This window comes from Poecilia reticulata, linkage group LG6 (genome assembly GCF_000633615.1).
Source record: "Poecilia reticulata strain Guanapo linkage group LG6, Guppy_female_1.0+MT, whole genome shotgun sequence".
In the NCBI taxonomy this organism is placed as follows: Eukaryota; Metazoa; Chordata; class Actinopteri; order Cyprinodontiformes; family Poeciliidae; genus Poecilia; species Poecilia reticulata.
In genome coordinates this window covers 2,296,939-2,311,882 of record NC_024336.1, presented here as the reverse complement: position 1 = coordinate 2,311,882, position 14,944 = coordinate 2,296,939, and the positions used below count along the sequence as shown (strand labels likewise).

Below are 14,944 nucleotides of genomic sequence, written 5' to 3'. Positions count from 1 at the left end.
TATGTAAATATGGCAAGAAAAAAAATCAGTTTTTTCTACATTTATTAAAATTGTTATGTCTTGATAGTATGAGACAAAATCTAAGAAAAAATTGAGCTCCTCCATCTTTTCCCTGAGCAACTACTACTGCAGTCTGACAAAATGCAGCGCTCCCGGTCAAAAACAACCAATCAGAGCCAGGAGGCGGATTTTAGCGCTGCCAGTCAACCTTCTGTACCTGCTGCTAAATGTGCTAATGGTGGAGAAACAATTTACAGTTACAGTAAAGCCATCATCAGTGGCAATGCTAAATAGTTTTAGCATTTTTTGCAGGCTCTGTTGAGGTGCAAAGCAGAGAGCAAGAGAGTGATTGACAGTGCTAAAACCCTCCTCCTGGCTCTGATTGGTTGTTTTGGACTGAGTGGTTTATTTCTGTAGTTTGTACTGAGTGAAGGCAGATGAGCTTAATTTCATTTACAGATTATTTGTTTTATACTCTCTGGACATAATGATAAGTTTAAAAAAATCTGTTAAAAAATAATTTTTTTTATATCAAAGTTACATACAGTTTTATTCATTCATATAAATGTGAATTTGAAATTTGATGGGTTATAACCGGCCTGTGTGTGTCAAGTTAACTAAAAATAATGAAAACAAACAGAACATTTTTGTGAACTGAAATAAATAAAAGCTGTAATTATGGGGGAAAAAATAGCTAACTAAAACCCTATGCATTTATGAAACATACTGAAATTACATATATAACATCCCTTGACTAAGTGTTTACAAATCTTTTTATTAGCTCGAACTTGTCAATCTTTGATGTGGAAATGATTTTTTTCCCCCTCACATGCAGTTTACGTCAACTGTCGGCAGATTATGGCGCTCCACTTCCGCTTGGGAGTAAACACCAGTTAGTTGATTGTTCAATAATTGAACAATTTTTTTGAAAATTTTATTTTCTGCTGAGTACTCATTGCCGAATCGATGTATACAAAATCGCAAAACCATATTTTGACCTTTTTCAATTCTGCACCTAAAATTGAACAAAAGTATAAAAAAAACTAAAACTCCTGCTACAACTAATAAAAACTAACCTACACCACATTTAACTAATAAAACTAGCAAACACACTCTGAAAAGCAATTAAAACCAACTGAATTAGACAAACACAAAGTCACAAAAACTTAAAAGTAAACTAAAATGAATAACCCTGGTAACCCTGGTGTGTATTGGTGTTTGGAATCCTCGGTGTAAGCGCACGCCGCCCCGCTATAGGCGTCTCACCTCAGGCGTTCAGGCTCCTCGCCTGAGCTGCCGTCTAAAAAAAAAAAATCATACGTTAATGAAGGTCAAAACAAACAGCGAGCTCTTAGGAGTGGCTCCTTGGCAGGAAATGCGTGCCTGTCTGCTTATTTTCCTTCTATCTTCCAGCGTCTGTGGGGAGGGCTTGGGCCGTGAGCTGGAGGGGATTTTCGGCACACGCCAGAGATGTGGTGGTCCTGTTTTTGGAAACATAAGAGCTCTGTCTTCGGTCTGGGGGAGGACTGGTTTGAAGTCTTTACAGGTTGTTGTGCTGGTGTCGGATACATTTTCATCAAATATAGCAGATTGGTGAAAGAAGAGGGCGGTTTATGTTCCAAATCAGCTCAGAAACACTACGGTTTGCTTCTGTCCCCAGAATTATATTTTGAATCCATCATCCGCTGCAGTGCATAATATTTTTAAGTGTAGCTCCTCAAGCCTTTGCATTCAAGTTACTCAAAGTTACACCTCCAAATGTATAAAAAGACGTCTCAGTGAGGTTTTAATTTCAGCTGCAAATTCATTCCATTCTTCTTTTTTTTCCCTCTTTTTTTTGTGGTTTCCAGAAACATTCCTGAAACCTTGTTTTTTTTTAAATCAAAACTTGTGTTCTGTCCTTGGATTGTTGGATATAACCCTGAAATAAATGTAATGACTTTTGGCTCTATCTTCTTATTTGTGTACTTGCAGCTGCTAAATTAATGCTGAAATTTTAAGTTTTTAAGTTTAAGTTAGTTCAGTTTAAGTTTAAGTTTAGACACTTTTATCGAACGACAACACATAGTGCGTTGTGTTGAGGATAAGTGGGCAACTCTGATGTGTGCATACAGGATTATGTATGACTTAAAGATGTTCTGTCATTTAAACAGTCGGGATTTTCTACATATAAAACCTTTTCATGCACCATGTTTTTCAAATGTTACTTTTGCGGATTTATTTTGTTTAACGACACCAATGAAATCATTAAAACGAGAAAACTCATTGATTCGAAAACTAACCCAGTTGGAGGTGGTCTTATTTCATGGTTCATGACATCAGAAGTTTTTCAAATTAATACAAAAAATATAAATAAAAAAAACTAAATATAAACCTGTCTTACAGTAACAGTCTCAGAAGAAGATATTAAGTTTTTTTCATATAATTGTATTGGTATTTTTTAGCATGTAAGCGTCTTACTGCCAGAAATGTTCACCTGTCCATGAAATTAAAACATATTTAACAGATGGCTGTTGTATAATGTTTTAGAGTGAAGAGATTTATATCACCCTGCATGTTTATTGGCTCCTCAGGGTCAGGATGAATGAACAATGAATACATTTTCCAATTATATTTTGCTCATCATCTCACACTAAAACAAAATCCTATACTTGAATTTCATTAGTTTAATTTTATATTTATTTCCTGTCCATACTTCATGTCCCCCCAACATCGCCGATACAACAGCACTGAGAGCTCTGATAACATTTCCCAAGTTTGGAGCATCTTCCCTCTCTTCTCCCGCTTACTCAACAGGATTTCCTCAGAGTTCAGTTCTGGGGAATGAGGTGGGGGAGAAAAAAAGGGACTTTATGTCTTTCAAAGACTCTCTTTCTTGAATTGACCATTAATAATAGAGCATAATTCTGTTGAAACACTTAAAAATGACCCATGCTAAGTTTACTGTTAGTCTCCATTCTCTTTTAATTAAAATTTTCACTTCACTTCAAAAATTCATGGTGGTTTGCACGCTCACACATTAGCACGTTGAGCAGCACTGATTGACAGCGCTAAGTCCCGCCTCCTGGCTCTGATTGGTTGTTTTTGGTCGGGAGCGGTGTATTTCTTCAGGCAGTAGCAGCTCAGGGAGGAGTTTGATCTTTTCACTCGTGACAGTTTTAACTAATAAAACTAGCAATCACACTCTAAAACCCAATTAAAACTAACTGAATTAGACAAACATAAAGTCACAACAACTTAAAACTAAATTAAAATGAGTAACCCTGGTAACCCTGGCAACCCTGGTGCGTATTGGTGTTTGGAATCCTCACTGTAAGCGCACGCCACCCCGCTGTAAGTGTCCATGCCTGGAAAAAAATTTGGAAAAAAAACCCCAATGTATTTTTTCAAAAGTTATGTATTGGATTTGTTTTAGGCTTTTGAATCATGACTGTTGATATGAGCAAGATTAAACAATTAGCATTTTCTTTTAGCCTTTTCTTCTTCTGAGGCTCGGCACATACCTGCCTTACCTAAATGTTGCTTCCTTGACTTTTCTATTTTGAACACTGGCTAAGAAAATGTGGTTTCTGAGTCAATTTAGAAAAACAAAAAGCCATGGTTTACTAATAACATGTTAGAGTTTAGGATCTCTGTAAAAAAAAAAAAAAGGGGGGGGGGGGAAGCTTCTGTATTTGATTGAAATATTGTGATGCCAACCAGTGTGGCAGGAATGATTTTCTTAATGAGTCAGAAAATCAGAGTCAGATGCCTTTCCGGATTCGCTGCAGTACAGACTGCTGCAGGAGGACTTTCCTGCCCACCGCCATCAGCATCTACTGTAACTCTTTGAAGAGTTACAGCAACATTAACATGAGATAAAACAAAATTTTATTTCCCTTTTGGATTGATAAAGTCCTTTGGAATGAGATTAAATATCTCATTCCAAAATATGTCAACATTACATTAAGGTTGCCCTTCGCCCCGGGTTGAGTCGGTTTTCTGTGGCCCGTGCTGTGTGTTCACACCAACCCAGATGGCACGAGAGCATCGGGGACGAGAGATGATGATAGTTGGCATCGAGCATCGCTCGATTCCTGGAAAAACGGCAGACAAACAAAACAAACAGATCGTTCAAAGCGCCAAAGTGCTGGTTTCACTTTTTTTTTTTGAAACTCCTTCTCCCGGAGTCAAATGTTCCCGTCTCTCAAGCAGCATTTGTAAACTCTGCGCAGTTTGGGCTTTAGGGGTAAAACAAACTGAATTTTTGTGTTTTTGTGGCGAGCCAACGTTTGAAGACATTTCAGAAGATTAAATTAGAGCTTAAGAGCGGCTTAGGGCGCAGTGATGTCATGCTCGCGCGCTCTCCCTCTCTTTCTCTCTGTCGGCACGCGGGGTTCGGTCAGGCTGAACTGTGTTAGGTCACATTAGAACTGACAGCACTGACCATTCATTATCTGGAGTTTGATGCTGAGCGCTGTAGGACTCAGTAAGTTTCTGCGTTTCCATTACAAATGTCCGCAAATCTTTATCTATATTCTGCTTACATCGATTATTCAATCGCAATTATTGGCAATACCGCAATTTCGCAATTGCGTATTGCCAATAAAAAATAAATTAAATTAATATTTCACCTGAATCAACTTGTTCACTGGATAAGTCATTAAAATCATGGCAGGAATGTAACGTAAACAATTACATATATATAGAGAGACATTTGTTTCATTCAGGAGCTTCAGCTACTTCCTGTCGTCTTCTTCGTCGTTTACGCCAGCCGTAACGTCTGTCTGGTTGTTGGTCTGGTTGGACTGGTATGAGAAAATAGTGTTTGCATCGCAGTTTTTCCGAACTGTATATCTATTTTGAAACTGCCGAAAAAAAATTTCTCGAAAAATGTGTGTGTGTGTGTTTTAAGTTGGCGTGTAATAATTTTTCGTAATTTCACTTTACGCACTTTTATGGTGAGTGTAGTGTTTTTATTTTAATTTTTTTTTTTCACTAAGTTTTTTCCCGGTGGCTCGCGTGACTTACTTACCGCCTGTAGCAGAATTAGTCCAACTGATAAACCTGTTGGACCAAAGTCAACCACAGACTTATTCTCTATTATGGCTGGCCTCTTCAGACATAAGGCCTATAGCTAACCACAATGAACTTTTCACATTTTCTCCTCAGCATGGGCGAGTGCGCGGGGTCACCTTAGAAGGCCGTAGTGACAGATCCCTCCCGCTACTTAAGAGCGCCTCGTATTTGTTTTGAAATCTTCTGCTGTGGCACCGAGCGGCCCCCAGGTATCTGCCACTGACCCCACAGCGAACCGAAGCTGCGCCCGCTGGGCTTCGCAGGGCGGAGACGTGGAGACGTGGAGCCGGGAGATGCACTGTGGTGCCGGCGGTAACATAATTCCTCCAATAAGGAGAGAATTTTAGACGGACCCTTACTGCCGTTTCCCCGCAGAGCCCGGAGTGTGTGCTGCTCCTGCAGGGGGATTCGGCGGAATCCAACTTTCCCACATGAAGAAGGAGGATGTTTGCTCTTTAATTAATTCAACTTGTCGCTTATGGAACCGTTGAATTTCAGGCAGAACCTGAATTTGACGCCGTGTACAGTAATGTGCTCCTAAAGTTCTTCCCACCGATTAGAATTGGTGCTTTAAAAAAAAAAAAAAGGCTTATCATAATTCAGCAAGTCAGTGATTATTATTGCAGTCATTTAAGTAAAAGAAGAAAAAAAAAAGATTTGTATAAAAAGCAGAAAAAAGTAGCGATGTGTTCAAGCTTCCGAAACACAAAGTTTGAATTAAAAGTCGCAATTATAAGGCATTCTTCTGAATACAATGTTATTATTAATCGTTGTCACCAATTATTTAAAAAGTGTAAAAAATTGGTTCAGCTTTTTCCTTTTCACTGAGCACAAAAAGCTTAAAAGGCAGCACGCTGTAAATATGTTTTTCAACCAATACATTGATACACCAGTTCATTAAGGCTAATATTTTGTCAATGGAAATTAAAAGCAAATAAACTTTGTTCAGTACGAACGAAGTTGGCTAAAAATAATTTACAAAACTATAATTAAAAAAACAAACAAAGAGGAAATAAACTTTTATTTTTTTAATGAAATAGAAGCATTTAAAACATAAAACTGTCAAAACCTACTTTAAAAAGAAGCAACGGGAATTCACTGCAAAAACTGCGACCTTTGCTTCAATAAAAATAAAACAGAATACAGATAAATTGACATTAAATCAGATTCATTTAAAAAGATTTTATTATATTGTGACTCCACCCCCTCAAAAGTGACTCTTTAAAGTTCAGGGCAAGAGCAGCTAGAAAGAAAAAACAAACAAAACAAAACAAAAATATAAAAGAGCTCTTTTTTTTTTCTTTTTTTTTTTTTTTTTTTTACAAATAATTGACTTTAATCGTCAACATTTCTCAAATAAACAATGACAAAAAGCACTCAAGCACGCGCATTATTAAATGTTCGATTTATTCCATTTTCTAATGTTCTCTCTCCCTCCACGCCGCCCTCAATATTTACACCTATTTTGATCATTAACCTCAAGGCTGGACGAGTCAAATCTCTGACCAGGACGAAGCAGCGCCTACACGCAGGCTCGTGTCCCACACGCCTTCATGTTAATCAGAACATTTTCCTGTCGGCTTCATTTCGTTTGGGTTTCCATCCTCCGACGTGAAACGGATTAACCGCAGCGATCAGCGGGCTCCTGGGCGGCTGACGGGTCCCGACTGAGACTCATTTTCTAGCGCAACCTGCAGCTTTGGATAAATTATTGCCTCATTTCGGCTGTCTAAACATGTTGTAAATTAAAGTCACTTTTGATTGSTTCCTCTTAGCGGGTCTGTAGTCACATCSAACTGCTGTTTGCTTTGGATTCGGGCCGTATAGGAGGAGTTGCGCGCTGCTTTCATGCACTGTAAAAAAAAAAAAAAAAAAAGACACTCTGGAGGTTGGTGAGTTTTAGTCGTCACAACTTTAAATCGTAATCAGGAATATTAATTATTAATATCAGCATTTAACTGAAGACCTTATTGGTTTGTCATGAGCGCTGTCCGAAGGACAATAGTAATATGTTGATCAGTCTATCCATCTTCTTTACACCCTTGTCCATTAGTGGGGTCAGGAGGGTTGCTGGTGCCCATCTCAGGCTAACGTTCCGGGCGAGAGGCGGGGTCACCCTGGACAGGGCAACACAGACAAACAGGACAAACAATCATGCACGCACACAGGGACACTCACACCTAGGGACAATTTGGAGAGGCCAATTAACCTGACAGTCATGTTTTTGGACTGTGGGAGGAAACCGGAGTACCCGGAGAAAACCTACCATGCACAGGGAGAACATGCAAACTCCATGACAGAAAGACCAGGGCCGGGAATCAAACCCAGAACCTTCTTGCTGCAAGGCAACAGCTCTGTCCCACTGTGCAGCCCCGATATGTTGATATAAACTGAAATATGACCATTTAAATTTATCTAAAAGTGGAAAAAAAAAAATCCCATGAGTCCATGCTAGTCGAGGTATACGAGTCAGTCTCGATAGCAATATGTTTACTCAATTCTTAAAAGATTTTTTTTTAAATCCAAGAGGGGAAATTAAATGGTGTAACTCACATGATCCAAGCTCATCGATTGATTCGTTGTAGAAGCTGATGGCGGTAACCAGGAAGGATCTCCTGTATCAGTCTGTGACACAGTGRTACCATGAAAAGCCTCTGACTGAAGACTCTCCATCTTGATATGTTTATCATGATATGTTTATGCTGAATCTGAGTGAATATTAACTAATTAAATTATAAAATCAAGACTTGTGACTTAGATTCTTGTTTTCTAAGATCAAAATCCAGCATTAGCTTAGCATTAGCCTAGCAATAGCACTACGTAATCCTAATGTCAAACTTGCTAGCCAGTGAGGTTTTTAACCATTGGTTGTCAGAGAAGAAATTTAAATTGTTTGACTCTGTTTCACTATTTTAATGCCTTATTCGCAGTTACTATAGCTCAACGCGGGAGAACAAACAAGATTACCAATTTTTTTTTTGAATGATTAGTTACAATTTACCTAATTTAATTAATTAGCTACACATTTTTTTTATTAACCAATTAAATTATTCTTAAACTGCTTAAGTTTCTTATCAGAAATATTGAGTAAAGTATATCCAAAAAATGTTTACAAAATGCTTGGGTAAATTTATTGACAAAGCTCTAACCGTCTGTTTTGTCAGTGTATTCAGGAGGAGGAGGGCTGCGTCCGGACCTTTAAGGAACTCATAGCTGCTCTCCGGGTCTATTAGACGTCGGGGCTTCGCCGCACAGCAAATTAAAACTCCATTGGCGCTTTATTGCATTACAGGACACTTCTCCACTTTTCTGTTTGCGTTTTCCCCCCCCTCCCCCACACACACTTTTTTTATATATATATTTATAGATGCTGACATTTAATTAGAGGGAGCACTTTATTGGAATTATGATGGAGTACATAGAGGACAAGTTCGCCTTGAAAAGCCAGGCGATGAAGGCCAGCGAGTACTACATGGACCAAGTCATGGAGAGTCTGGACAGCGCGCAGTACTTCAACAAGCCGTCCCCGAAGTGCGCGCAGGCCTTCGGACTGCAGGGCGCCGAGCACCGCTCATCGCCCTGCGGAGATCAGAGCTGTGAGTCGGAACTTTTTTTGCGCTCCTGTGAATGGCGTGGTGCGCATCTGTGTGCACATTACAGAGAAATTTTTTTTCTTCCAATTTTACGTTTTGATAATATAATATAATATAATATAATATAATATAATATAATATAATATAATATAATATAATATAATATAATATAATATAATATAATATAATATTTTTTTCTCCCATCAGCCAGTTACGGCGTGCCGAAAACGGACGAGGATTCTCTGCGCTCGGATCTCGCGAGGTCCATCGACAGCTGCTGCTCCCTGCGGGCGTCTCCGGTCGCGAGCGGCCCGGAAAAGACCGAGCTGGAAGACGTGGGGGACAAGTGCGACAGCAACGTGTCCAGCAGCAAGAAGAGGAGACACCGGACCACCTTCACGAGCGCGCAGCTGGAGGAGCTGGAGAAGGTGTTCCAGAAAACCCACTACCCAGATGTTTATGTGCGGGAGCAGCTGGCTATGAGGACGGAGCTAACGGAGGCCAGGGTACAGGTACGGTACAACCTAGCTTACCTTTAGTTTTTTTTTTATTTGTTTGTTTTAAGAAAAATTTCAAGATACGCTCATTTTAAAAACAAAGAAGCAAACATAAACATTAAATTTGTCGGTTAACTTTAAGTCAAATATTTTCCTAACCAAAAGTGTTTAGTTTCTGGATTTAAACTGCGTTATGTTTAGTTTTTCCCAATTTCTTTCTGCTAGGTTTGGTTCCAGAACAGAAGGGCAAAGTGGAGGAAGAGGGAGCGCTACGGTCAGATCCAACAGGCCAAGAGTCACTTCGCAACCACCTACGATCTATCAGTGTTACCTCGGTCCGACAGCTACACACAGGCGAGCTTCTACTATATTTACTCTCATAAATCAGTTTTTAATTTTAAATTTTTTTGTGTGTGTTAATTTTATATTTTGGACTGGAAGTGAAATAAATGCCGTCGGCTGCTCTGATAAAACCAACATTTACAATTGAAGACTTTTGGAGACATCTTTCGGGATATATTTGAATCTTTATTTCCGAGCCGAAATTATATCAGTATACCACATAAAATATATTGAAGCGATTTGAACCCACGTTCTCAACAAAATTAGTTGAATTGTACCGTTATTTTGTCTACACATACAAAGTAAATAAATAAAATAACAACTTGCTTGGATTAAGGCATACAAGCAAATAGAGGAAAACTAACAAGGTGGCATGTGTAGCTAAGTCTGCCTCAGGCTTTAATAAAACTCAGCTTACAGCCAAGGTAAAAGTCGCTGCAGCTAATTTGAACTTTCTCTACTGCAAAATGAATGACAGTTCTTACCTTGTATGAGCTCGATATATTAATTCCTAATATGACTCATATGAATCATTCTTCATGTTCTCTGTCAGACAGGAACATGATGCTTTTCTGAGCCCCCAAAAAACCCAACAAAAAACATTAAATTCTAATGAGAGATGTGGTGAACAAAACCTATATGTAATGTTTTAGTAAACATTGAATGTACAAACTAATATGCTTAATCAAAGTAATAATAATGAAAAAAGATTAAAGTTTAATTATCTCCAAAACTCATTTTTTCTTCCCTGGACCTATTTTGTGTGTAATCCTCTAACTTGGCCTCTGATCTTTCTTCGGTTTGCTCACTTTGGACAAAAATGCACAACAACTTGCGTCAACGGCTCGTTCGCCATGAATCACTTCCAGTGAAAGCCATCTTCAGATAAGAGCCCCGGAACGCTGATTAGAGCCCCCGCGAGGTGTCACGTCAGAATGAATGGCCCTCATATCAGATTTCATGTCTGCCGACCATTAATCTTTCAGTTTAAGCAAAGGTCAGGTACAAGATGAGGTGAGAGGAGACGCGGGTTGTCAGTCTGTCCTTTGGTTAGGCGTTCCCCTCTCACAAACTGACACAGTCTCCAAAAAAGTTCCAAGTGTTGTGGAGCTTTTTTCTCTCTCTCTTTTTTTTTTTTCTAAGAAAGAAATGGAAGCTGCATGTTACGGGTTTTTAAAATGAAGATGCTCTGAAATGAAACTGGAAAAGAAGAAAATCTGCCTGGGCTGCCTCGCATTTTCTTCCCAAATGTTCCTGAAGGGCTTCCTTACATACCAGCCTTACTAGCACAGCTGAAGCCAATTATGGATCTGCTTTTAAAACCCATCCTGAGTTCTTGTAGCTTTTAGACGTTAGACCGGTCTTCTGTTGGTGCTTTTTTTCACCAAATGTGACGCATGTTTTCAACTGGCCTCTTTAGAAGACTTTTAACTACCCAGGATTATTCCTCTGGTGCGACCACATATTGTTCCTGCAGAAACAAGTTAGTCTCACTGTCAAAGTGGACTTTCACTCTGTCTCAAACAGTGGTTAGCTCGTGTTCTTTGCCTCTGTTTTCTGAAAACCGCACTCGGGCAAAAGGTGCAGTAAACAACCTTCAGTTTAGGTGTTTCTTTACATCCATTTTCGTCTTCACCGTAAGAAAGTTTGCGTATTTAAAAGACCTGATTTAGACTCAATATAACCAGGAATAAATGCATGATTGTGTCGTCTTATTTCGGCCGTCATCTCATCGAATCGGGCAGAGTAACATCGAATAGGTACACCCAAGTTGCCTCGAGTCAGAGATCCTGCCTTAGGTCTCGCTAAATGTCTTCTTTGTTCTCTGCGTTAAACTTAGAAATGGTCACTGAACGCTCAACTTTTCTGTAACCTTAGATTTCCAGTTGAGTTCGTCTTATGGCTTTTTCCCCTTTAACACCTTTAAACCCAGAAATGGAAGGTATTTCACTTCCTATTCAGCTTTTCTGGTCAATAATCTGGACATTGGAGGAAGTCATGCAGGTAGATTTCGCTCACCAAACCGTTACTCCATTGGTCCAGGCTCGTTGCAAGTCAGGCTCAGTTTGCTCATCTGATCAACATCAACCGCCTTCCACCTTATTTAGACATCTGTAGAAGTCTTTATCTGGGTCTGTTTTCATATTTCACTCTTCAGCTGATATCTTTTTTATACTTCAGATTTATACTCTTATATTTATAATGAATTTTTGTATTTATTAGGCTTTTTAAACCTGGACCTGGGTCCGAATTTTGTACCATAAGCATGCAAATGTGAGCTGGTCTGACAGTAAAAATCAGCGTCGTCTTTTAATTCAATTCAGTTTATGTCTATAGAGTCAATTCACAACAAATACTGTCTCAAGGTGCTTTACAAAAAAAGAAAATCATTTCAATTCAATCACGCACATTCCAGTTGTTCCCATTTATCAGACAGTACAGAATGCTCAGGTAGAGTCTGGTTTTTATCTGTTGGACGGCGGTTTGCCCAGTTGTAACCTTCTAGAATGTGATAACTTGTATTTTTAATTACTGCATGCTCCACATTTATTAGTACACCTGGTGAACGTATGTATAAACAAAAAATTATAATACTAATTTCAGATGTTATTGCAGTAGCAGAATCAAACATACAGCTGTGTTTATATCCGTTAATGTTTTAACTCCTTGTTTTTTGCAGCTTTTTATGTGAGGCTAATTTCTCTTAGCTTCCCATCTTTCTGCAGATAAAGAAGCAGGTCCCTTAACTAAATAGCATATTCTTCTGAATTTCCCGTTTTAAAACATGGTTAGATTAAATCACCCTCAGGATTGTATTTTATATTAATACTTTAGGATGCCACTGATTACTTATTAAAACTCTTCAACACTGATCAACCTTTGTTAGGGATGGGTTTAAAAATGCTGCGGTTTCTTTTATCTTATAGGAGTTAAAGAAATCTGAGATTTAATAATAAAAAAAGGAAGGTAATGCTGAACATAGATTTTGTTTCCTTTTCTTAAGAAATGTTCTCAAATAAATATTTTGTAACAATGTAAGATTGAGCTGCTGCTACAATATATGAGTTAATTTTAAGACTTTTAACATATCTGTTAATAACTGGAACTTTTCAAGATCTCATCTTCATACATTTCATCATCCTGGCCTGTAGAGACCAGATTTAAAACATATTTTCACAGTTTTGTGAAAATACAAGGATTCAGTCATTTTATTTCTCGTCATATTCCTACAAAATAAATAAATAAATTAAAAAATAAATGTTTGCACTCAAAAAAGATAATAAAAAAAGATTACAACTCTCCACTTAAACAGCATTTTTGTGGTAAATTCACACATATTAAGTGGAAAATGTAAATAAGTGAATAGCATTTTAAAACTTTTAAGATTTTCCTGTTTGTATTAGGAAATGTGAAATAAAAATGAGGAATGTCAACATCGAACTTGGACCAAATGACCAAATATCACCGTTTTTCTTAATGAATTGCTCTTGGTTTTTCTAAGAGGTTCACACAGTTTTTTGGCCGATTGCTGATCACTGATCTTTAAAAAGCCTGACCTGCTGATTCTGATTCTAACCAATACCAATTTTTTTGTCTGAAATGTTGCTAAATATAGCAAGAAAATCGTTGAGTTGGTAACCGTGGGGTGACTTTTGTTAACTGCATATGTGCAGCCATGACCTGGTGGGCGGTCATGTCTGACATCTGTCTGGTGGTCAGTCAGACATCTGTTAATGCAGAGCAGCAGAGGACGGTGCTTCATTTTTAGAATTTTGCTAAGGAAAGATCCGCTCCAACTTACCAGTGCTCCCCTAGTTCTTCTTTAACAACAAAAGTCTCAAACTTCATCATTGAACATGTTTTTATTGCAGTGTGGATTTTTATATGTAAAGATCTCAGATTAAAATAAACTAAAAATATAGTTTGTGTTTTTTGAACTTTAAGTGTTTGAAAAGCTGTAATTTTTCCAATTTAGCATATTTTTTTGTTTTGTTGTCCTTAGAAAAAGGGTCAACATTGAGTGGATTTAATGTGAAACTGTTCCCATCAGATCCCCAACAACCTGTGGCCGAGCGCGGCCCCCGGCGGCTCCGTGGTGTCCTCCTGCATGCTGCCCCGGGGGTCCCCTCCGTGTGTCACCTCCTACTCCCACTCCCCCCGCGCCGCCGCCGCCTCTACCGCCGCCGACCACGGCTACGTGGGCTTCGCCGGCCAGCAGAACCAGTTCGGACACGTCTCCCTCAACAACTTCTTCGGCGCCGACTCCCTCCTCACGCCGGCCACCAACGGCCACCCRGCCTTCGAGGCCAAGCCCGAGTTCGAGAGGCGCTCGTCCAGCATCGCCGTGCTGCGCATGAAGGCCAAGGAGCACGCGGCCAACATCTCCTGGGCCATGTGAACCTGCCGGACGTTCTGAAACCGGAACGCCTGCAGAGGCAGGGTACGGACTGTTTCTGGAGTTTCCAGCTTCCCGAAGAACGTGGAAAATACGCCTTAACTCATGGGCGAAACTTCAGYTCAAGTTTGACTGAAGAGGAAATGGCAACGAGGAAAGTTGTTAGCAGACGACAGAAGGACTGTTTAAAGGGGCAGTATTATGTAACATTGACTTTTTTTGAGCTTTACTTCATGTTATAATGACATACCTGGAGTGTTGCTTTGATTCTTACATGTGTGTTTGAGGAATGCTTTAGTCACCGTAGCAACCATTGAGCTGTGCAGAATGCCTGGGTGGACCTAGCAATGCCTTCTAGACGAAGCTCCTCCTCTGAGCCGCAGTTTTCCGAGCTTCTGCCTCACAGATCAGCCCTCCCTCACTCAGCTCCTTCAGACTAGTCAGCAGCAATTAGTAAACACCTCGTGGAATTGAGCATCTGCTGAGCTCATTATACAAGCTTTCTCTCAGTGCAATGCTGGTAAAAACGTTGTTTAAGGGGTTAATAGAGGAGCCATGTTCTGATGACTTTCTGAAGGTTGTTTCAGAAAGAGCAGGAGTTTTTAAAGAGACAGAAGCTCATTTTCAAGGCATTAAAATATAATGTCAAATTTCAAGTCATATTTSATAAATATAGCAATTTATGACAACTGAAGGCAAGATAGTTACTYGATTGTGCTATAAAATGTGACTATGTGCCTGGAAAGCACATAATACTGCCCCTTTAAAGAGACCATACATACACAACCTTGATCTTTTTCACATTTTCTTCCATCTRAACCTTAAACTCTGATGCATTTTACCGTAATTCCATGTGACAGATCAACACCAAGTCATGCATTTTCTATAGTGGAGAGATAACGACTTTTTAAAGAAAATCTTTGGGATGTTTATGTGTTCAGCAGAAACGTTTAAAAGAATGGAGGGTTGGGAAAGCAGAGGCAGACATGACATTGGGTCACTGAATGTTCACACTGCAGCAAAAACAACAATTTTCACACATGATGAATAAAATTGAT

The 14,944-nt window shown here is 39.2% G+C and overlaps 1 protein-coding gene across 1 annotated transcript; it reads left to right on the top strand.

Annotated features, from left to right (window-relative positions):
* The first annotated feature begins 8,137 nt into the window (after positions 1-8,137).
* alx1 (ALX homeobox 1) lies at positions 8,138-14,291 on the top strand. The gene is made up of 4 exons (XM_008410869.2): positions 8,138-8,654; positions 8,859-9,163; positions 9,374-9,502; positions 13,542-14,291. The coding sequence occupies exons 1-4, from the start codon at positions 8,465-8,467 to the stop codon at positions 13,887-13,889; spliced, it is 972 nt and encodes a 323-aa protein (XP_008409091.1). The 5' UTR covers positions 8,138-8,464; the 3' UTR covers positions 13,890-14,291.
* The last annotated feature ends 653 nt before the right edge of the window (positions 14,292-14,944 follow it).